General features: G+C 36.8%; 1 protein-coding gene across 1 annotated transcript in view; it reads right to left on the bottom strand.

The window, feature by feature from the left end:
* The window catches only part of LOC134744084 (chitotriosidase-1), a 68,938-nt gene that overhangs the window by 10,082 nt on the left and 35,952 nt on the right, over window positions 1-22,904 (bottom strand). Inside the window, exons 4-11 of the mRNA XM_063677758.1 lie at window positions 16,009-16,132; window positions 14,625-14,806; window positions 12,206-12,333; window positions 9,797-9,921; window positions 8,313-8,426; window positions 6,817-7,013; window positions 1,604-1,821; window positions 16-170 (exon numbers count right to left, since the gene is read on the bottom strand). Of these exons, the coding sequence (XP_063533828.1) occupies window positions 16-170; window positions 1,604-1,821; window positions 6,817-7,013; window positions 8,313-8,426; window positions 9,797-9,921; window positions 12,206-12,333; window positions 14,625-14,806; window positions 16,009-16,132 (1,243 nt within the window). The remainder of the gene's footprint in view (window positions 1-15; window positions 171-1,603; window positions 1,822-6,816; window positions 7,014-8,312; window positions 8,427-9,796; window positions 9,922-12,205; window positions 12,334-14,624; window positions 14,807-16,008; window positions 16,133-22,904) is intronic.

Here is a 22,904-nt window from a genome sequence, read left to right as displayed (position 1 = left end):
TTCTACACAACTTACCTGGGGTACTCCCAATCCACGTCAAGACCGTTGAACTGGTAGTCCCTGAGGAATTCGATGGCTTCATACACGAACTGATTCATTCGGAAGACGTTAGAGGTCAGCTCTTTGAAGGGAGTGGAGCCGAAAGCCCAGCCGCCGATGGCGAGCAAGATCTGAAAGCAATACATTGAAGAGAAATTTTAAACCTAAGACGGAAACGTTTCTGGAATTTGTCCGGTTCCATCATTACGATATTTTTCTTTTAAGACAAAGTCGTGCTTTGAATTTGAAATATAGATGACGCAATACGGCTCCGTAATTTGTGCTATAACTTTGGTCGTCAAAAGTTCAAATTTGCCAATCCAGTGACCACAAAACATGACGCCACAGTATCGCCAAATATTTCAACTGTCAAACTAGGTATAGGTACTTACCTACGGTTTTTTTTAATTCCCCTCTTTTCTACTATCAAGAAGTTCAATTATTATTTACAACGACGGGACTTAATCGCGTAAAATAAGTATTAAATTTACCTCCGACGTTTCGAGGACGGCGTTGTCCCCGTGGTCTCGGAGAAGACTGGCTAAAGTTGACATCAACATCTTCTAGGCGCGCGAGTTTTTATCGCGATTAAGTCCCGTCGTTGTAAATAATAATGAGTAAAAATCGTGAAAGTTTAAATAAGAAGTTCAATATTTAACTAACAATAACGAAAATTTCTTTGTTACGAGTCAGATTTAGTTATTGATCTTATTAGAGAGAAAGCAATCGGGACCGAAGGATAATGTGAACAGGTTAATTTAATTACATCAGCAATTTGTATAATAGTAATGAAACCCAAACTAACAAGCGTAATTGGCAGTTAATTCTAAATGAGCATGTATTTGATATTCACACATTGTGTGTGTTAATTTAATGATAAATTAGTTTGTAACATTAAATATTCAGCTCGCTCATACTTCATTCATTTCATTGATATATTATTATAATATTATCATAAACAACATAATTAAACGGTGAAAAATAAAAGTGTAAAACAATATAACTATGTAACAGTATAACTGATAAATTTATTTGGAGCAGTTAATCATAATTATTAAGTAATGAAAATTTTAACACCTTAAATTTTTAACATAGATACTATTTAGGCAATACGGCATCCTTACGTATACGAAACCCTAAACCCAATTAGGTCGATCTTAATTTAACTATTAATGGTTTTGAACTAATTTTGATAAGACCTTGACGATCGTCTTGGAGACGGCACGCATATCATAAACAACTTTCACTTCATTTCGCATACATCAACCAAATTGGTTCTGTATGTCTCATGTTTTACTTAAGTTTAAGCGTTTCTTATATTGTCGTGTCCCGTCCCGCACTATGCTGTCCCGCACACTCCGCTGGCTCCACAGAAAACCAGCGCCGTTGACCACGCTAGTCGTGCCTGCTGCATTGCTGAGTGGAGACCATTTCGGTTTCACATCTCTATTTCTACTGTTTATGTTTTGTTTATCTTTGTCTTGTATTTGCTATATAGGTATGTGTTGTCTGAATAAATGATTTCTATTCTATTCTATTTTATATTCTATAGTAAAGTACTGACCTTCAAGTTAGGATTCTTCTCCCTCAACGCTACGACCTTCTCATACATATCCGCATCTTTTTCATCGCCTTCCGCTAACTTGTGGTCCTTAAGAGTGGCGAACGCAAAGATGACGTGCGTGCAGAGGTTGGGGTCCACGTTTTCGGCAGTGAAGCGGCCGGCGCTGGGGCGCTTGGACGACCAGGAGGTCAGGTAGCAGAGGACTTGGGGTTCACGCTCTGAAAAAATATTGTGTTTATTACTAACACTTCAAATTCCGCTTACACGTCTAAGGGCCACTTACGCCATCCAGGGTTAGCCACTAACTCGGGGTCAACCGGCTAAACCCGGAGTTACCAGTACAATGACGACCGGTCTGGCCTAGTGGGTAGTGACCCTGCCTATGAAGCCGATGGTCCCGGGTTCAAATCCTGGTAAGGGCATTTATTTGTGTAATGAACACAGATATTTGTTCCTGAGTCATGGGTGTTTTCTATACATGGTGGCTAAAAAACAAGTAGATTTCCGTTGCCAGGGAGGTTTTGGGATTATACTGAGCAACGTTTACTATGGGACCAACCACGAAATCACGAAAAAAAATTTGGCTGTTTCATACGTTTTGGCTGGTCCGTTTTTTCCGCGATTTTGTGGTTGGTCCCATAGTAAAAGTTGCTCAGTATAATCCTAAAACCTTCCTGGCAACGGGAATGCACTTATGTTTTAGCCACATGAGTATGTATTTATCTATATACATATGTATATCGTCGCCGTATCCATAGTACAAGCTCTGCTTAGTTTGGGCCTAGGATGATGCACGTGGCCGTGAGGGTCGGTTGCATCACTTGCACCAAACTGTCTGTCACTGACACATTTGCTCTAACTGAACACGTTGGTGTTGTGGTACCTACTGATATTTGTATGGAGTACCTAAATTTCATGAACAAAAGTTCCGAAAACAATGATCCAAGCCAGCTTGTTTTCGATTCTCAAAACGAGATGAAAGATGAAAAATTACATTGAATTGTAAATAGTTATACAATTGCGATAAACATTGATTTGCAAAATGCACAAATTCATATCGAAGCATGAGAATAAACATTAAAACAATTACAATGAATTAACAAAGCGGCAGTTAATAATGAACGAACAAACATTCGCAACTACGTAAACAGTAAACACTTGATTAACTTCCGTATTTATTGATTGAACACAATCAAATTTATAACAATAAACGAGCAAAAATGTATTGCCGGAACTAGCCAAATTATTAAAATGTTTCGTACAAAATAAAACAGTACATTTTCGTATTATTAGATATTGTTTATCCATTTGAAACTAATTTATGTACAACGAAACAATTATTAAGCGTACGAGTAAAAGAGATGTAAATTAAACGTTTAAATAAATCGTAACTACACTGTATAATTATGCTGGTTAAACACACAATTGTGTTGTGTGTGAGTGTGTGTGTGTGTGCTGGTTATTGTGTTGGTTATTATGGTTGTTTGGTGACAGGGCAAAATGGTAGGGCTTTTAAATTTAGTACCTTACATCTTATATTTCTAGGAAAAGTTAGTTCTCTGTGTAATGTTTAATATCCCATTTCGATAAAGTATCCTTTAATTTCGCTGAATATAATTTCGTCATTTATCAATTTGAAAGCTTGAAGGAATCTAATTGTGAGACTTTCCTTATTTAAACTCAAATGGTATTTTTATTAAGCGTCAATCATCCGACGCTAATATCAAAAAATATTTCAAAGCATTTTTTAACATGAAATTAAAAACGAGCGATTTTTGGAATGCAATTTCTGGATTTTAATATGTAGGCACAGTTAGTAAGAATACTCACAAAAAAAAAATAGCCACAACCGAATACAGAACCTCCTCCTTCTATGAAATTGAAGTCGGTTAAAAAGAGGTAATAAGACACCCACTACCAAAGGTACCTACACTGACATTTGTAGGTACATAATAATATGTGGGTGTTGTTTAAGAATAATACATTTCATACATGATACCTACTATTATTGAATAACCTTCATATTTACAAGAAAAACGCCCAAATATCGACGCATTTTGCCTTAACGCCATTATGTATACTTGTAGGTCTCTAATGTTCTCATCATCCTTTTTATGATGGTATTTCTAACTTCAACGCGTCGCACTCCATACAAGGCACAACTTTTGCATAACTTACGTCAAGACTTTGTCACGCCGTAAAAACTCCCAAAGAATACTTTAACTTCCGCAGTATTCCTTAACATTCAAAATATGTTACGTACTTACTTGGAGGAAACTTGGGAGGTACTTGAAAAGATTGTCGCGTCATAACTGAGGGCTCTTAAATCACCGCGTTCCTTAATGTACGTATTTTTGGTAAGCCAAAAGAATTTAGTTTGTGTGAAATATTAAACAAGTTGCCGTGATTTATGATTGCGTCGGAATGTTTTGGCAGTTACTGTGCATTCGTCTGTGGTTTGTAAATCGTGTTTTAAGGTAACGAACTATCTTGGCATAGCAACGGGATGGCCAAACTATTTCTCTACTTGTTCAAATTACGGAGAATTTTGGCGTAGGAAAACAACATAAAAACAATAATGGTAACTTTACAAGTAAATTGCAAATGCATCATATTGTTCATTTGCCCCATCAGCAATTAGTTTGTGTATAAGTTTCGTAATAAGTCAATAAGTACCTACTTATTCACCAATAACAAATTAAATTAAATTACAGAGAAATAGCATTTGCAAATAATCTGGCCGCGGAAAAAGTATATGAGGTTTGTGGCATAGAATTACCACAACAAATGCTTGTTATTACCTGCCTTTACAGAACTCCGTCATCTAACCCAAAAATATTTTTAGATAAACTAGATTTATTGCTTCATGAGTTACAAAATACATATAAGACAAATATGCCTATCGTAATAACTTTCGACTTTAATATAAACACGCGCTATAAAGCGCTACGGTAATAGAATTACAAGAACTCACAAAAAAAATATAATTTGACCTTATACATTAATGTACCTTCTCGCAAGTCCTCATGCATAGACCACTTTCTTATAATGTCCCTAATGCCAAGGCAACAATCCGTCTGATCATGATATGGCACAACTGTTGAGCTTTCCTATTAACATGGCAGTACCGAAGCCCACACCTTTTATATCTATAAGAAAGACTACAGCGTAGACAACAAAATTTAAATACTGTTTGCAGAAGCTTTCTTGGTCAGAGATCTACGAAGAAACCAATTGAAACAAAGCATTTAATAACTTTCACGAATTATTTTGTCTTTTCTACAAGCTTTGTTTACCTAAGATACGAATAATTGTAAATAATATCAATAAAAACAAACAAAACTGGATAGCTAAGGGTTTAAAAGTGAGCTGCAACACCAAACGTCAAATAAGATACAAGTATTATAGGGATAAAAAGGAAGTACATACAACTATGTACACAAAATATTCGAATTTACTAAAACGATGTACAACTCTAAAAAATGCGAACATAAAATTCATTAAAAAAGCTCTAATAAATCTAGAGCATCATGGTAAGTAATAAAGAACCAAAAAATATCTAATAACATTTAGGGTTAAAGATGAAACCTACCACCTATCTCATTAACACCTATGTACCTGGTAATGTTTATCGTAAATAAAAGATCCTTATTCTTAATTATTCACGTTCGCTAATCAACATATAAGTGCGCACACCTATCGAAATAAATCAAGTTTATCTTAAGAAATAAACAATCAAGTATTAAGTAAATGTTAGGAAATAGCAAGTAGGTAGTAGCTTTAATACTAACAGTATTTGAAACTGGTCCAAACTGAGGTAGACTTTAACTTGAGAAACAATGTAAACACATTTCGACTCTCAAGCGTACCTAACCTATATCTGCGTTTATGAGTCTGTCACAGCCAACGATATGGCAACTACATTTCACCGCTGAAAGCAGTCGATACTTCAAAGTTTCAACCACGCGACCCATTCGCGTCTTGGCAGGAGAAACAAAGGGACCAGGAGTGACCCTTGAGGCACTCCCGTGAGAGATTTGTTGCTTTCCGTGCCAAACGCATTGTTATAATGGTTTGTCTGTTGAAATAGGTTTGAAGTATTGTTTTGAAGATTTGTAATTGTGTTGAACTTTGAAAGATGTTAGGCTGAGTAAACTTATTTAAATAGTTCTTAAGTGTTAAGTCATTACATAAGCCGACGTAAAGGAATTTGAAAAGATAGACCTAGGTCTATAATTTATTCCTAGGCTTGCGAATAAAAGATTTATGGAATCGCTTTTAAAGAGCACCGTGAATAGCAATTATGCAAACAGAGTCTTAATTGCAATAGAAATGACAGTGATTTTTAGTCATAAAAGTACCTATTTTCGTATTATATCATTTAAAAAAATCGTACCAATGCAGGGCAAGCACATTAATATGAAAGTGTAATTTACCGTGCCAACTTAACTAGAAGTGGTGGTGAAATATGAAACAAACATCATCTCAAACTCACTGAACATTAATTGTTAAGCAGCCGCAAATGCAAATGTTGCTGTTGACCGCAAATATAACTTTGTGACTCCAAAAGTGTCATTTACCATAACATAACTAGAGCCTCATCAAAAATATTAAAAACTCTTTAGAAAGTCAAATAGGTTAATAAAAAAATCGAAAGTGAACACGAGGAAATTACTAGTTAAATGAAAACAGAGCCAATTGGGTAGTAAAGAGAGAAAGTGATCGTAATAAATTACGACAAGTTATGGTAGGTAGTTCATTTAGATATAAAAAAAATAAACTATGTTCCTCTTTATGAGCAAGATTGGCGCCATGGCGACAATGCTTGAGGCGTAAGAAATTTTGGCTTCGATTCGAAATAGAGTAAAAATTTGACGTAGGTATTAGTAGATTTTAACCGTATTGATTCGTTCGCAGCCAAATAATTGTGCCCAATTAATAGGGTTGGCCGGTCGAAGTATTTTACAGATGGCGTTAGTATAGGTTTACATAAAGAAGAGAATTGTGACAAATTCTTTTTTTTTTTAAATTATATGCCCTCGATGATAACCACGCCCTATAAACCAAATTACATAGAAAAAAACTAGAGACAGAGCCATATGCTCGCGCCATTTATTCAAACTATTGACATATGAGTTGACAGTTGCCCTGAATACGATTCATATCTAACATTTCATAAATACCGTTACTTTCGTGTATCTTCGAAAACTTACTGTTCTTATCGAGCTCAGCATTCTTGTTCTTGAAAATGATGGTCTTAGTAGGTTTCTTGACCCTGCCGAGGACATCTGACAAGCTGATCTTGATTGGTTCTGGTTTCTCGGTGACTTCTAGAACAACTGAGTTTGCTACTGAAGCCCAGTCGACGTCTTTAGCGTCCTTGCCACGAGAGATACCGCGAAGTTCCTCTCTGAAAGAATTTGTAGGTTTAAGTATACTGTATTAACGGTCATATCTTTACTAAAAATGACTATAGAAAAAAATAGGAAATGACTATACCGAAATGAGACAAAACTAGTTTGCAACAATACTTGTATTGTAATCAGATATCTGTAGATTTTAATTTAAAAGTGGTAATGTAGGCTCAAGATACTCCTTAAAACGTAATATATGTAATGGAAGTGACGGGAGACTTATTTGAATTATACCTAATTTATAAACATCAAGACAACTAATAGAGCAATCATAGCTTGACAACAAAAAACACAATCGCCTTAAACCAACAATTGTTGGTAAATTGCATTGATGTAATTTGTAAGTGAAAGTGTCAGGTGCCTGCAGGTACATACTGATGATAAGTAGGTAAGTAGATAAGTAGATAAGTATGATAAGTAGATAAGTAGGTACTTATCATCAGTATGTACCTGCAGGCACCTGACACTTTCACTTACAAATTACATCAATGCAATCGTCAATGCACTGTTTAGGTAAACAGTGTTTGGAATGTGTAACGTATTTTTGCAAACTTCGCCAATTGATTTTGAGCCTTAACCTTAAAGGCCCACCATAAAAAAACTTATATTTACTTGAGCCTTGTTGTATAACAAATTAAGATCCGTGACCGGTCTGGCCTAGTGGGTAGTGACCCTGCCTGTGAAGCCGATGGTACTGGGTTCGAATCCCGGTAAGAGCATTTATTTGTGTGATGAACACAAATATTTGTTCCTGTCATGGGTGTTTTCGATGTATATAAGTATGTATTTATCTATATAAGTATGTTTATATATCGTAACCTAGCAGCCATAGTACAAGGTTTGCTTAGTTCGGGGCCAGGTTGATCTGTGTAAGACGTTCCGTGAAATTTATTTATATTTATAAGATGAATGTCGATTGTTTAAGAAAGCAATGAACCAAAAATAATACTACTTTATTTGGTTTATGAACGGTTGTAATTATATTGAAACGGAGTGTAGATTGTAATGCACATTGGACCTTACGAGGATAGAATACCTAAAAAGTGCGTACTGGCAACCGTATAGTAAAGCAATATTCACTGTCTGATAGTTTCCACACATTATAATATCTCTTTTACTGGATTATAGTAAGACTGAAAGAGATGAAGTCATATATTCTGCACGTTTTAGCTTATATCGACTAAGGCATAGCAAAAGGAGATAATTATGATTTTGACCGGTATTTAGGTATTTGACAGGCCAGTATAATAAAACTGAGTTTCTATGCTTTAGTATTCTTAGTTTTGAGTCTTTACCTCATAGCTCCAATGAGGGGGTATTTCACGTCTCCACCGCACACGTCGCCACTGAAGTCGTCCATGTCTACGGTCCAGATCATAGCGCCTCCGAATCCGTTGTCCTTCACCCATCTGTGGATCAAAATGAGTATATCTGTAGTGTTGTTTTTGTTACCTGTCTGGATTGTTTCACTTGATGGTTTCATCGAAAGATCAGCGCTGGAAGTCCAGCGAGATGTGACCATTTCGTGACACTCCGAGCGATTATTTCCGAAAATATTATAATTATCTAAAAATTATATTGTCTTCGGTTACCGCGATAGTTACTCATGAAATAAAACTATGAAAAAAAGATCTTCTCGAAAAAAAAAAACGAAAAAAAAAAAAAATCCTCGGGTCCGTGGTGTTGGGTTGGAGCCGGCGTAGTTTTTATCGCGTATCTTTACTTGAAAATTATTGTAGTGTATAACTAGCTTTATGAACCGATTTTGCATGTACAACCAGCCTTAAAGTTTGTAGTCTATGATTGCTCATTATTTTAGTATGTGGGTATTTTTGCACTTTGTAATTTTTCCTCAGTCACCCGTTGACCACGAACGCTGTAAAGGGTTCGAAACGTCGGGATGTATTATAAATTCAATATACGCGATATAATCCGTTTTCATAGTTTTATTTCATATCTAAAAATGGTTTATGACGACCCCTATTCATTTTGAAAGACCTATCCAACGACACCGCACACCATAGGGTGGGAGCGAAAAAAAAATTCATCCCCACTTTAGGTGTAGTGTAGGGGAGAAAAAAAAATGTTCGCACTTAAACTATCGTGAGACATATTTCAAAATATTTATCAGGACGGTTTTTACTCACTATTATTTTAGTCGCTTTTTGCGACATGTGTGCTTTTTGTTTTTGTTTGTTTTGTGCTTTTAGCGACTAAAAATAATAGTGAGTAAAAACCGTACTGATAAATAGTTTAAAAAAAAATGTTTTTAGGCTTTTCTTGTACCACTGTCGCATTTACTGATTTACATATCAATCAATATCATTTATTTGCAAGAATACTTAATTTTAGTTACAGGATGTTATTGTAGGATAATGAACAGTATTCTATAGTATCCATGCAAAATTTCAGCGTTCTAGCACTAACGACCACGGAGGAAAGCCTCGGATAAACAGAAAGACAGACAGACGGACATGGCGAAACTATAAGGGTTCCTAGTTGACTACGGAACCCTAAAAAGGGAAGGATCAAAGATAGCTCCTGTAATGATTTTTTTCAAAAGTATAAGCATTATATAGTTCCTTTGGCGAAAAAGCTATATATTAAGTGGTTAGGTGAATGTACCGTCACTAGCTGAGTAGCTAATTTTTAACCGCCTTAAAAAAGGAGGTTAAATAAGACATGGATCACATGAACAGAGGTTGTTTTCAAGTACCCTTCACGTACAGAGGTCCGACTTAATGCCTTAAGTTAAGGCAATACTGATATTGTTACAAACCTCATCTTGTGCCTGATGGATTTCTCATCGTCGAAGCCAACCCACTGATCGCCCAGGATGCAGTAGGGCACCTTCATCTCATCGTCCCAAACGTAGGTGGCGCCGTTTCGTAGCATTTCACAAACCTAATGGGATAGCATCAATTAATGTAAAGTAATATTTCACCGTCATTTAAATTTGTGTAAAATCTAAAATTAACTGAAATTTTGTTATGCGCCTCCCTAAGCGTAAACAAAAAAGGAAGGAATGGAAAGATTCGTACGCTTCTTCTCGTAAGATTCCGTAGCTGAGTTGGCGTAGCGGACCGGTGTTACGAAAGGTCACAAGTTCGAGTCTTGCCTGAAGCGGTAAATTTTTCAATATATATGTCGGAGCGTGACTCCAGAAGGACACATTGCAGCGTTACATATCAGTTTTACACGCCTGTATACAATCGATTAGCAAAGTGTTGCTATGTATTACTTAGTTGATAATGTAATTTATCGAGTTATGTAGAGAGTAACGCCATCTATTGGCATTCTTGTTGAAATAAGATTAGGTACAGGCTTCGGAACGTCAAGTGGTTTAGCTTGCGTGAAGTTAGGTACGAGTTGGCAGTTTTGTTGGTAACTGGTCAAGTAAGTTGGCCTACATTCATTTTGGTGGGAGCGATTACGCTCCGCCGCTCCGCGGCATTCATTCGAGGATTCTCGATCGCACCGTGCTAGATATCGGACGTTAGCCAACCTCGTGCCTAAACTCACTACGTTCCTGAAGGCTTATACCTGAAGGATTATTCTGAAAGCTTATAGATTCCAACGTTCTTTAATTATTTAGTGTTTTATCCCGAGTGTTAATTTGATTTACTATTGTAAAAATTAGAAAATAAGTGTTGTTTTGAAAAGATGTGTCCCGCCGAGTTTGTTGCCGGTCCCATATAGGGTTAAATCTTCTTGGGTCAAGAGGTGTACGGTTGGAACCGGAATAGCTTTGTTTGACGTTCATAATCGCATTGTAATATGCCTACCTACTTGAATAAAGATTTGAACGTTACAAGTGATTTTGTTTTTTCAAATTAAATTGTCTTTCATTGCAAGCGTGACTAGTTATTTTTATTATTTAGTACGAAAGTATAGTAGGCACTAGGTTGATGAGTCCGTAGTATTATTTCATACACTGGTAGCAGTGGTAGCATACTATTTAGCTGTGTAGGCATACATCGATGTACTGCGCCCACTACCGCCACCGCTATAGGCCACCACACGCCCCCATGTCCACGAAATATATATGTTTAAGGTAAAATACAAATTTTTTTGAGTTTGAGTTTTTTCATAAATTTTTATGTTTACGGTGACACGCCTGCAATTCATAATTTCAAATTCTGTGCACAGTTAGCATGGTCCAATTCTATTGTGTTGTAGTATTTATAGTGGTTTTTGCAGAGTAGTTGCCTTTACACTTTTTTTCCACGAATCCTTTATTAGGGATAATCCAGACTGAGGATGGTATCCTCTACTACATAAATTCCTTTATTGTGTTAGACCCAAAACAAATGAGTCCAATTGTTCACTCAAATCTTTCATTCATTCTGGCAATTACCTCGTAAATGGTATCATAGTAATCTGGTTAGATGATAAAGTCATAAAGCTTCAGACTATTTACTTATACCAAACGGTTTCAAAAGACAAAAACTTATCTTTCGCTATGGGAATCACCCGTAAAAAGGAAGTATAATTCGGATAGCGATTGCGGCAGCGAATCTTTTATAATATGAACTTTCCTTGATTAATAAAATTGTTTTGATGTTGTTATCGCATTATTGTAGAGATTAAAAACTTCAATCCGTCACTTGTTTTATTAAGGCTGCTGCAAAAGTAGAGTCAGACCAAACTAAGTCAGCAGCTATTTTCATAGTCCAGACTCCAGACTTTAAGTAAACGTCATAATTTCATAGAAGTTTGACGTTTAAAATAACACTTGCACCATCTGGGCTATCAAAATCGCTGCCAACTTAGCTTGGTCTGACTAGTAACGTTGCGGTTCCAATACAAATGTTACCTTTACGTCAGACTATCAAAAGTACAGACTGTCAAAACTAATTAAAACGCCCGACCGCTTCTTCTTATCACTGCGTTTATTTGAATTTGAAATCGATAATCTGCCGCTTGACACTCTATACTCTTTCATAGAGGTTTTCACTTCACACTTAAATATAATACGCCTGTAAAACACATAACATGACATGTATATTGTTTTTCTTTAAAGTTAACTCGTAGTGGGCGAAGGAGCCCGCTCTACTTAAAAAAAATAGGCGCTAAAAGATCTGTTCAGATCTCACTATATTATTACATTTTCACTTAATAGTCTTAAATATAATACGCTGTAAAACACATAAAATGATACATAATACCCGTTTTTCATTAAAGTTACCTCGTAGTAGGCGAGGAAGCCGCTCTCCTTTGTATACTCGCCCGCCTTGCCGCCGCCGCTCGCAGGGGAATTTACTTTGAAGTTATTCGGATTGGACAGAGTGAACGTCCGGCCGTATGTCGGCATACCTGGAGAAAGACTCGATATTAGTTATATTAAAGATTAATTGTACGAGGATCTAGCTTTTCGGTGAAGAAAGTGGAGGAAATCTGCATACATCCGCGAAGAAATCAAGGGCATGTGAAGTCTCCAAACTGCAATGGGCCAGCGTGGTGACTATAGCCCTTTCGCGCATGAGAGGAAGCAGTGGGAAGTATATAGGCTGAATAAGTATTGAAGGAATAACAGGAATTGCTAGTAGAACTTTTCTAGATATGTCCTCAACATCCACTTTCTAGTCAGTAAAGTACAACTTTCAATTGTCGCCAGGCTCACAGTTTAGAAACAGTCCGCAAAGTTGAAAAGTAAAAAAAAATAACAGTATGCGTTTAATTCGGATAGACGAACCCTTTTTTCATACGGCTACTAAAGGAAACGTGACAAAGGAAGTTATCTACATAAAATAATCATGCTATTTTTTTACTGGAATTATAATTTTTAGACTAGTTTTGGTTTTATCATGTCAAATTACCACACCAATTGGCCAGCCGACGTTTTCACTTATATCTAGCAATAAGAAACTTTAACCAAATAAACATTAGTTAATTTTCTAAACCTGATCACATTAAATAATCCTTAGAATTGCACATACCTTAATTAAGGTATTAGGCCACCTTATAATATGTAAACGTGTGGAATTTGTAATTCTGCTTCATAATGTTAAACTCATAATGTCACGATTTAACCTTCCGAAGACAACATTCGCTGTTAATTTACCCCTTTTGTTCACAAAACACATAAATTGTCAACATTATGATTAAATTCAGAATTTGAGTCAAAGTTGACGAATTAAAACGGTTTTCTTGATTTACACTTTACAGCCCATTCTTATGATTCTTAAGATTTATTGATAGTATAAGATGGCAAAAAAATAAATCTTTCTTCGAATTTCTTTTGGCGATTTACGACTCCGTAGATTATGCGGTAGATTTGACTGTCAAAATTAAGTACTTATTAACGTTTGACAATCCCTTGACCACAAAAGATAATTATGGTACACTTCAGCGTTATCTAGTTCAGCGCGCTGTAGCAGCGGTCAGACTAAGCATCACTTTTTACTTACATCCGATTTATTCTTAAATTTTATATGTCTTCTACAATATTAACTCTCCAAGAAAGGTTTGAACAAGTATATCAAAATGTTGCTACGTACTCAATCAACCTTAGTGAAATCGCCTATATAGTTTCATTTACAACCTTCGAATGTCATTTTTAATTTACGCCCAGGGATGACCTTGTGTCGTAAACTAACCCCGGACCCACGTTTTATTTATTTACCCCTACGTCAGGGGTCGCAATTTATGTTCCGTGACAAATTGAAAATTTGCAGTTAGAATTTTCATTAGGTATCGCGACTTGGGAATAGCGCGTAAACTTTGTTTTTCTTATTTGATATTGTGATTCAGTGTGATTTCATATTTCATACTTTGTAGTCTTTGTACGGTAAACTGATTTGGCATAATAAATAATGTCGAGAGAGAGTGGTGGACCGTACTACAACTACTACAAGGAACTATTTTTGGGCCATAATGACAATTGTAAAGAAACGAAGCTAAATATTTTGTCACTCATTTCCTCAGATTCGTATACAGGTATAAAAGTATAGCATATAAGTCTAGCCAGTGATCCAGTATACCACAAGCTGGTAACTTACCGATGATAAGCAGCGACGGAATATTTATAGGCAAAGCAGACTTCTATACAGTTATTCTGGTTTATTGATGATAATGTTTCTCCTTGGGCGCTCTTAGTTTGGACCACAGTAGTTGTGTAGTCCACAGGTAACTGATACGTTTTGGCACTCTTCATCTCAAAGTCGACCCAAGCCCAACCTTAGATGGCCAAGTGGGCGCGGCGGGTCTTTAAGAGTCCCCGGCAAGCTCGGCCGAATTTCACCTTCTCATACAAACGTAATTCCGCTCTCATTTTAATACTACGTGTTGTGTAAACTTTGCACATACAATGACATGAGGTATATCTAGGTCTAAAATTAGTTTATATAGCTCCAGTTTATAAAACAAACGAAATAGAGCACAAACAAGTTTTGTATGAAAAACTTAAGTACGCTGTATTTTTTTAACTATGGTATCTGAAGCTACATAAACTAATTACAGACATAGATATACCTTATTCTATTGTAAGTACAAAGTTTCAGAGCAATCTAGCTGGTCATTTTAAAATGAGAGCGGAACTACGTTTGTATGGAGAACCGAGGTTGCCGGAGACACTTAATGAAAAACGAATGTCACTGACAACTTACCAATAATAAGCTTCTCCTTAGGCGCTCCCAGCTTGACCCACAGATGAGCAGCATGGTCCACAGACAGCTGTTTTCTCCATTCCGAGTCTGATGATGGTGCGTACAGAGGTGCATTGTGTCCAGTCTCGCGCTCCCATTTGCCGTGGAAATCGTAAGCCATGAGGTTGATGAAGTCGAGGTAACTGTTATAGAAAATAAGTAAAAGTTATGGTATTTTAAATGGGAATAACAGGGTGTCAAATAGATTGAAAATATATTGCACACAAACGCAAAGGTGCGCTGCGTAACTCCTTAAGTTTGGTATGCAAAAAAGCGCTGGCTTATACTTATAAAAATGTCAAGTGAGGTATCAAATTGAATAAACATGAATTTGTATTTGTCAATTCGAGCTTAAATTATTCGATCTGTTTCCGATACGATACTACTGTCAGTGCCAAAAGTGACGCTTTTGGTTGAAGAAATGTTACTGACATTGACAGATCTGTATCATATTGGAAATAGATCGAATAACTAAAACTCGATTTGGCCTGCTGATACAAAGAAAAGTTTCATCCGATAACAATTTAAATGTATTTAAAATTAATCACGAAAAGGCAACCGCCATTAAAATTCTACGCACGTGTCAAGAGCTCCACATTTAAGTGCCTCACCCTAAAGTTTCGCAACCCCATTAAACAAATGCCAATCAGAATAATAGCCCCGTCGAAACGATAACGTGTTCATGTTTGCATCGAGATCGCCTACCCTTTGATAAAAGTTCGACGCGTCCTGAAAAGCCGCCGGGCACCACCATGTCTAACATGACAGTCGACAGATGTGTCAAGTATTTGAATGAAGCTAAACATCAACTTTCATAATACCCAACAAAAACCTAGCACGATCGTATGCTACATGATATAAGGATGATATTCGCACAAAAAGTGGTTACGCGTGTGAATTCGCATGGTAGCTTTTCCGCACATTGTTTTAGAGTATGGGAAATGCGTAAACAATGTATATGGAATATGAATGAGGGAATTTCGCAATACGTCCATGTGACAATGTATTTTTTAGTGTAGTTAAGTTTATTTAGGTCGCCTTGCACTAACCCTGGATTTACTGGAAATTTGAAGCTAATTAGTCCGCGAATTTGGAGTAATTGTTTGTATATGGTGTGCATTAATATTGTATTGTTTTATCAAGGCTGCAGCCTTTAAAAGTGAAGGCATTAGATTTGGCTGTGATTTAGACAAACGGCATTGCAACGAGTATTATGAATTTATTAGGAAATGTTTTTGTTTAAATGTACCTACGTGAAATCTCAAATATTATAGAAAGCGCGGGTTTTTCATCTATGGGTCTCCGGCCTCATACAGTTCTGACAGTTCTGGAGTGAGAGACTTACCTAGCTACAGCAGGGACATCGTATCCTCCCTTGATGTTGTCAGGACCTACTGGGACAGCGGCAGTGAGGAGCAGGCGGGGTTTCTTGACTTCTTGGGCCTCGGCCTCGAAGGCCTCTCGCAGTTCTGAAATAAAGAACATCAGTTAGATTTGGAGCACTTTGGAGTTGTTTGGCATGATTATTTTTGCCGCATAGAATATGAATAGGTATAAATTCTATATTTATATGTGTATAGGGTGGAATTTTTAAATGGAGAATTTTGGAATGGATCTAAGGACAGCTACCTAAACCCGTGCTGTAACGCAAAAAATAGATGGTCTTAGACGACATTCCCTAACTTTTTAATTGATGACGATGGGTATTTACAGATTCTATATATGAGGAAACAGTCAGGGATGAAATCGTCATTTTTTATCAGGATCAAAAGCTTCTTAAAGACCCAACCTAGGTTTGGCCGCTTAATATTACAGTAGTAAGCCACTCAACCCTTAATTAAATTCCTCAAGGGTTCAGTTGGAAACAATCGCTCTTAAGACCAATAGAACAACAGACCATAAGTTTAAGTACCTACATCTTTAAGCCAAGCCCGCCACAATAGCAAACCTCAAACACGGACCTTAGACGTTGTTTGAGACCTTATTCATTAACAGTGTGTTACTGTGTGTAAAGAAAAGCCGAAACTACGGTCCGTAATGCGCCAAGTTGATGTGTTGATAGTTGATAAAATAAAAGCTGTGCTCTGATTGCATTTATGAAACTGGGTTTTCTTGTAAACTCCTTGGTTCTAGCGAACTACCGACTAGCATTTTCCTTCAGTTATTTTAAGTTTTCCACGATTGACTCATACTCGTGGGTCGCAGTGGGGCTTCGTCGGCCACGCGCGCTAGCGTGTACCTACGTGGCCCCAGCTTCGAAGGCCTACCGCGAACACCGAAGATCGGCAATTGCGGGCATCATTCTCTGTCACTCTAATTACGCCTTAATTGGAGTAAAAGATTAAGATGCCCGCAATTTGCGAAATTAAACATTTTCGTCGAATTCGAAAAAACAGACATTTAAAAAACCGGCAAAGTGCGAGTCCGAATCGCGCACGAAGGGTTCCGTACCTACGCAAAAACGGCAAAAAAATCACGTTTGTTGTATGGGATTATAATGTTTTAACGGAAGACCAACGGCGCAGGTTTTATTCGGCTGAGTTGGGTCTGTTGTCTGTACATGTTTGTACGTGTATTGTGATGGTTACGTAGTAGGGCCTCGATAATCCGTACTTCAAAAAAAAACGGCCAAGTGCGAGTTGGACTCGCGCACGAAGGGTTACGTACCATTACGCAAAAAACGGCAAAAAAAAACACTTTTGTTGTATGGGAGCCCCAGTAAAATATTTATTTTATTCTGTTTTTAGTACTTGTTCTTATAGCGGCAACAGAAATACATAATCTGTGAAAGTTTCAACTGTCTAGCTTTCACGGTTCATGAGATACAGCCTGGTGACGGACACAGACAGACAGACAGACAGACAGACGGACAGACAGACAGACGGACAGTGGAGTCTTAGTAATGGGGTCCCGTTTTTACCCCTTGGGTACGGAATACACTTTACTACCCGTGCGAAGCCGCGGGGCGGGCCGCTAGTACATTATAACATTGATACGTTATGATGTGTTTCATTAATAACAATAGTTAATGCGAACATAATTAACCACTACCGGTGTTTACAGGTCTTGAATAAGAATTTGAAAGGAACCTCTCTTCCTATAGCAAGGACGAATGTTAACAAATAGTCTGTTAATCTAGGAGGCCGATTCTAGTTCAAAGATAGAAATAGAAATAAATAAAATTGATATAATTTATTCGTAAGCACAATCACAGAACAGAAAATTATACAAAACAGGAAAATATTGGAAGGAGAAAGTGCCACGAAATGGTCTCAGCTTGATACTGGCGATTTCCAGCGCTGATCTTCCGATGAGACCGTCCGTTGAAACAATCACAGTAAAAAAAAAAAAACCGGCCAAGTGCGAATTGGACTCGCGCACGAAGGGTTCCGTAACATTACGCAAAAAACCGGCCTAGTGCGAGTCAGACTCGCGTTCCAAGGGTTCCGTACTTACATTACACAATTTAAGCAATGTATTTTTTATGTGAAACGTGCGTGAAATGTCTTAAAAAAACCCGTAGGGGTCGGATCAAAAACATTCAAAAGCACTTTTCTAATAGGTTTTCCTGTAATCTATAGGTAAAGATCTATTTTGTGTTTTTTTTTCAAAATTTTAGACCCAGTAGTTTCGGAGATAAAGGGGGGGAACGGTCATTTTTTGCCTATTTTCTTGAATAACTTCTAAATTGTTTATCCTAAAATTATAAAAAATATATAATAATATTTGAGATTCACACAATGAGCTCTTTCATTTGATATGTAACACGATATAGTTTGAAAAACTTTATTTTTTAATTTTCACATTTACCCCCCAAAAGTCGCCCCCATGTTTAAAATTCATTTGTTTACGTTACATGTTCGTCTTTGGGTAACAAACTTACATATGTATACCAAATTTCAACTTAATTAATCCAGTAGTTTCGGAGAAAATAGGCTGTGACACAGACGGACAGACAGACAGACAGACGCACGAGTAATCCTATAAGGGTTCCGTTTTTCCCATTTGAGGTACGGAACCCTAAAAATGGCAAAAGAAATGCAATATGAGAAGGTGAAATTCGGCCGAGCTTGCCCGGACCTTATAAAAATTTAAAACAGAATTCATCTCTAGCAAGTGTTATATGAGGAACTGGCAAATTGACTGATTATACAAATTGTTTGTTTGTGAGACGTTGCTTTAAGGAAGGGTTAGCTCATTTGGCAGTCGATTGTATGGAAAATAACATTCGAGAGGGTCTCGCTTATAATGTAGCAATTCATTTGTACAGTCGGCGTCAAATAGATATTGTTGCCCGCTTTGATCGTCATTATCTATTTGACGTAAACCGTTTAAGTACAGTTCTCAAATTTTTTAAGGTTCCTATAACGACATTGGTTTAATTATAGGTGAAGTCTGTTTTTTTAGTCCGTAGACTAAAATGACGTTTCATGTGTAAGACATGACATTTCTTAGTACCACATGAAATTTCATTTTAGTCTACGGAATAAAAAAACAGAATATAGGTATTTCTAAAATCTTACGTTGCGTGGCTGCGTCTTACGTAAGCGAACAACTCGTGAACGCGAAGCGGCGCGGCGCGGCGGGCCCACGGCGTTCGCGTTCGCAACGAATCGCCCACGTAGGACACTGTGACTTCTATAGGTATCAAAGGATTGATTCACCCCGCGCCGAAGCTTCGCTTCGCTTAACTGTTTAGCTATCACGGTTCATGAGTTACAGCCTGATGACAGACAGTATAAAAATAAAATTATTATGTTTTCTGTATCAGTTTTAACAGCTTAATAAAACTGATAATTGATTTAACCCTAGCAATTTACAGTTGATACTACAAATACTAAATAGTTACATGGTTCAATATACAAAATTAATCTCGAAAAAACAAATATTTAATATACCTAAATTCGCCTTGGTATACTTCGCCTTAAAACATATTAATGTCATATTATATTATGATATGACAATTTACAAAGTAGGTAGCTATGTAGGTACTCTCGATTAAACAGAAACCTTCTTTCAACACAATTTTAACGTTGATTAAACGATAATTTAAAACAGACACACATCAACGATGATTAAATTTCATACTTTGGTACATTTCATAAACACGGTGGCTATATAATAAGTGCATTCCCGTTGCCTCCCGGGCAAATAAAAAATTTGGCTGTTTCATACATTTTGGCTGGTCCATTTTCTATGGGAGGGTAATTTTTTACTCGCGATTTCGTGGTTGGTCTCATAGTAAAAGTTGCTCTAATCCCAAAACCTCCCTGGTAACGGGAATGCACTTATTTTTTTGCATATCCTCGTTTCGCCAATTTGAATAGTCGTGGTGGCGATGTTGTTGCAATTGATGTTATTTGAAATTTTATACTACGTGTTATCTTGAGTTCATAGCTTGAGCGTCATAAAATTTAACTACATGACACACGTGACATCTTCGGATCAAAATTGCATTTTTAACATAGTACGATATTGGATCATATTGAATTGAACGGTAGAATATAGTAAAGGTAACATCTGGATGAGCAAGTTCATACAGTTTATTGCACTATGCTGAGAGATAATAAATATTTTAGTATGACGACCTGACCTGAATTTAGTCGTGAATTTAAATAAGAAATTATTACCTTACATTATATTACAGTAGTTTTTTTATTAATATCAATTAACTTCCTGCTCTAAATACATAGATCATTTGTACCATGATCGAATTACCTTATAATATACTTACATAAGATACCCTTTTTGATTACACTAGTCATTCACTCAAGTTTAATATATCGTATTACCCCACAGAAGAATACTGTATGACATGTCAGAATGAAAGTAGCCACAATAAAATGAACCTAACAAAACCTCTTTATAAGTGAGATGAATACAGTCTAGAACACCATAGGTACCTATACCTAGCCTATTTTATAATTCCAACTTGAATATATAATATATTATGTTAAGTGAAGTAACTATGTTTAGAAACACCATTTGTAAGCGCACTCAAGGTATTTTCCCATTTCAAGTCTTACCCTAATGGAATCTTGCCAATTTGCCGTTTTGATATTCAAAGGAGATTAAGTAGGTATAAATAGGATACAGTTAGCTTAGAAAGTTTCTGTTATTGATACAGAACCAGAATGGCGTATGAAATAAGAGTTTTATATACAGAAATACGGCATTTAGCCACAGATTTAGCATTTAGTTAGGGAGGCAGCGCAAGTGTAGTTTCTTAGAAAGTCGAGCGAATCAAAATAAATGCAAGCACGGGGTTTTCCCGTGATTAAATTATGCTTTACATGCTTGTAGGCATAAGATAATAGAATTAGAAGTAAGTACCAGTATGTAATTGGATATTTAATTTCAATCCGGACAAAATGACAGTGGAAATAGGTTTGTCAAAGCCATAAGACTGAACTTATATCTATCTGTGCCAATGTTAGTAAATATCGATGAAGTTAACGTATGCGCGTATGACATGTTTGGATATGAGTTATGACAAACCAGGATCAAAAGGTTAAGCTCAGAATTAATTCATTCAGAAAAAACTAAGTAACGTAGCAATGAAATGGTTTATTTTGGACTAGACTAACCCTTTTAAAGGGTTCATAAACTGACCTTGAAGGTTGAGAAAAGAAGATTTACATTAAATATGACATTATAGTGATGACACTGATGACAATGCCACACTTTATCAATGGCAAATGCTAATATGCAGTATTTTTATACCACATCGGTGGCAAACAAGCATACGACCCGCCTGATGGCAAGCAGTCACCGTAGCCTATGGACGCCTGCAACTCCAGAGGTGTTACATGCACGTTGCCGACTTTTTAAAACCCTGTCGGTACACTCCTTTTTTGAAGAACGCCATACTGTAGACCCTCGGGAAAACCTCGGAAGGGAGCTCATTCCACAGCCGGAGCGTCCGCGGGAGGAAATTCCTCTTAAACCGCACAGTACGCGACCATTTAGGTTCTAGGGTGTGAGGATGAACACCCTGCCGACAGCGAGCGGTGCGGTGATAGAAAGCGACCGTTGCCATCATGTCAAACAATTCCATAACCTAAGCTTCGTCCGACTCTAATTAATTTCTCTACCAATATTTTTCTGAATGATTTAACCTTTCTGCTCCAGTTATTGCTAACGTCACTAGATGACTAGCTATACGTGTACCGACAGCAAAAACGGTGAGATACTTATGCTGACCCTACACGTATATGTATGTTGGTCATGGCCGGGATAGTATACACCATGGGTTCGAGTAACCTATGAACGCTTTCAATATCAGCGGCCCCAACAGCAGTATCTTGACTCAGGTATAGTAAACAATGATTCACAGAAATAAATTAAGGGACAAATACATGCTTCTCACAGCTACATAGTCTATTCTCGCTTATTCTATTATTAGGCTTTATGTGTGAAAATATATTTATTACAACACGACTGTGGTCTGAATGGTTGGTCGTTTAGCCGTATGTCACGGAGACGTGCTCTATTGATGAGCTTTTTGCACTTTTGACAATAAATACAGTGGACTATCAGTCATTTTGAAATCATGTTCAAGTCAGACTCCACAACATTTCTTTGTTGTTCGTGTAGTTGTGTGTGACGTCACAATTTTTACGAAACGGTTTCATAAAAGCATTTAACTCGCACTATACGCACTTACGATTTTTGAGTGTATTTATACATATACCTATCATAATTATCTTAGTTACCTTTTATCTTATGATTTAAGCTAACGCTGCATGGCATTTACAATAATAAAGTATGAAAATGTCATCATTATTGTCAAATTTCTATGAAAATATGACATTTGTAATGTCACTCCTCTACATTGTTTTGTCAAGTCGGTGCAAAGTTCACTCTAGTGCCAGTTATTATAAGTGAAGTTATTAGAAGTGGAAAAAATGAATAAATTAAGTCCACTTCAGTTAATGCACTGCAATACTAAACATAGTTTCATAATGAAATTGGTTATTTTGCATTTTGCCAGCAAAGTTTGAGCCAAAATCTTAATTTACCTCGTATTAATTGCCTGCGAAATAAATTAAGCTTTCGGCTCCATCTGACGGCAATCCATTCGTTAGCTCTAAAATGGGAACCTAACGAATATCTCAGATATTTGGCAGTATAATTAATTCAGTTTGCAATCAGTGGGAGAGCCTTGTTTGTTGGTCCTCAGTGGCAGCGGAAATCGATTAGACTAATCAAGAGAAGATAAATATAAAGATAAAAGACCGA

Source organism: Cydia strobilella, chromosome 9, assembly GCF_947568885.1.
Source record: "Cydia strobilella chromosome 9, ilCydStro3.1, whole genome shotgun sequence".
NCBI classification, from domain to species: domain Eukaryota; kingdom Metazoa; phylum Arthropoda; class Insecta; order Lepidoptera; family Tortricidae; genus Cydia; species Cydia strobilella.
The sequence above is the reverse complement of the archived record's forward strand: the minus strand, read 5'-3'. Positions and strand labels throughout refer to the sequence as shown.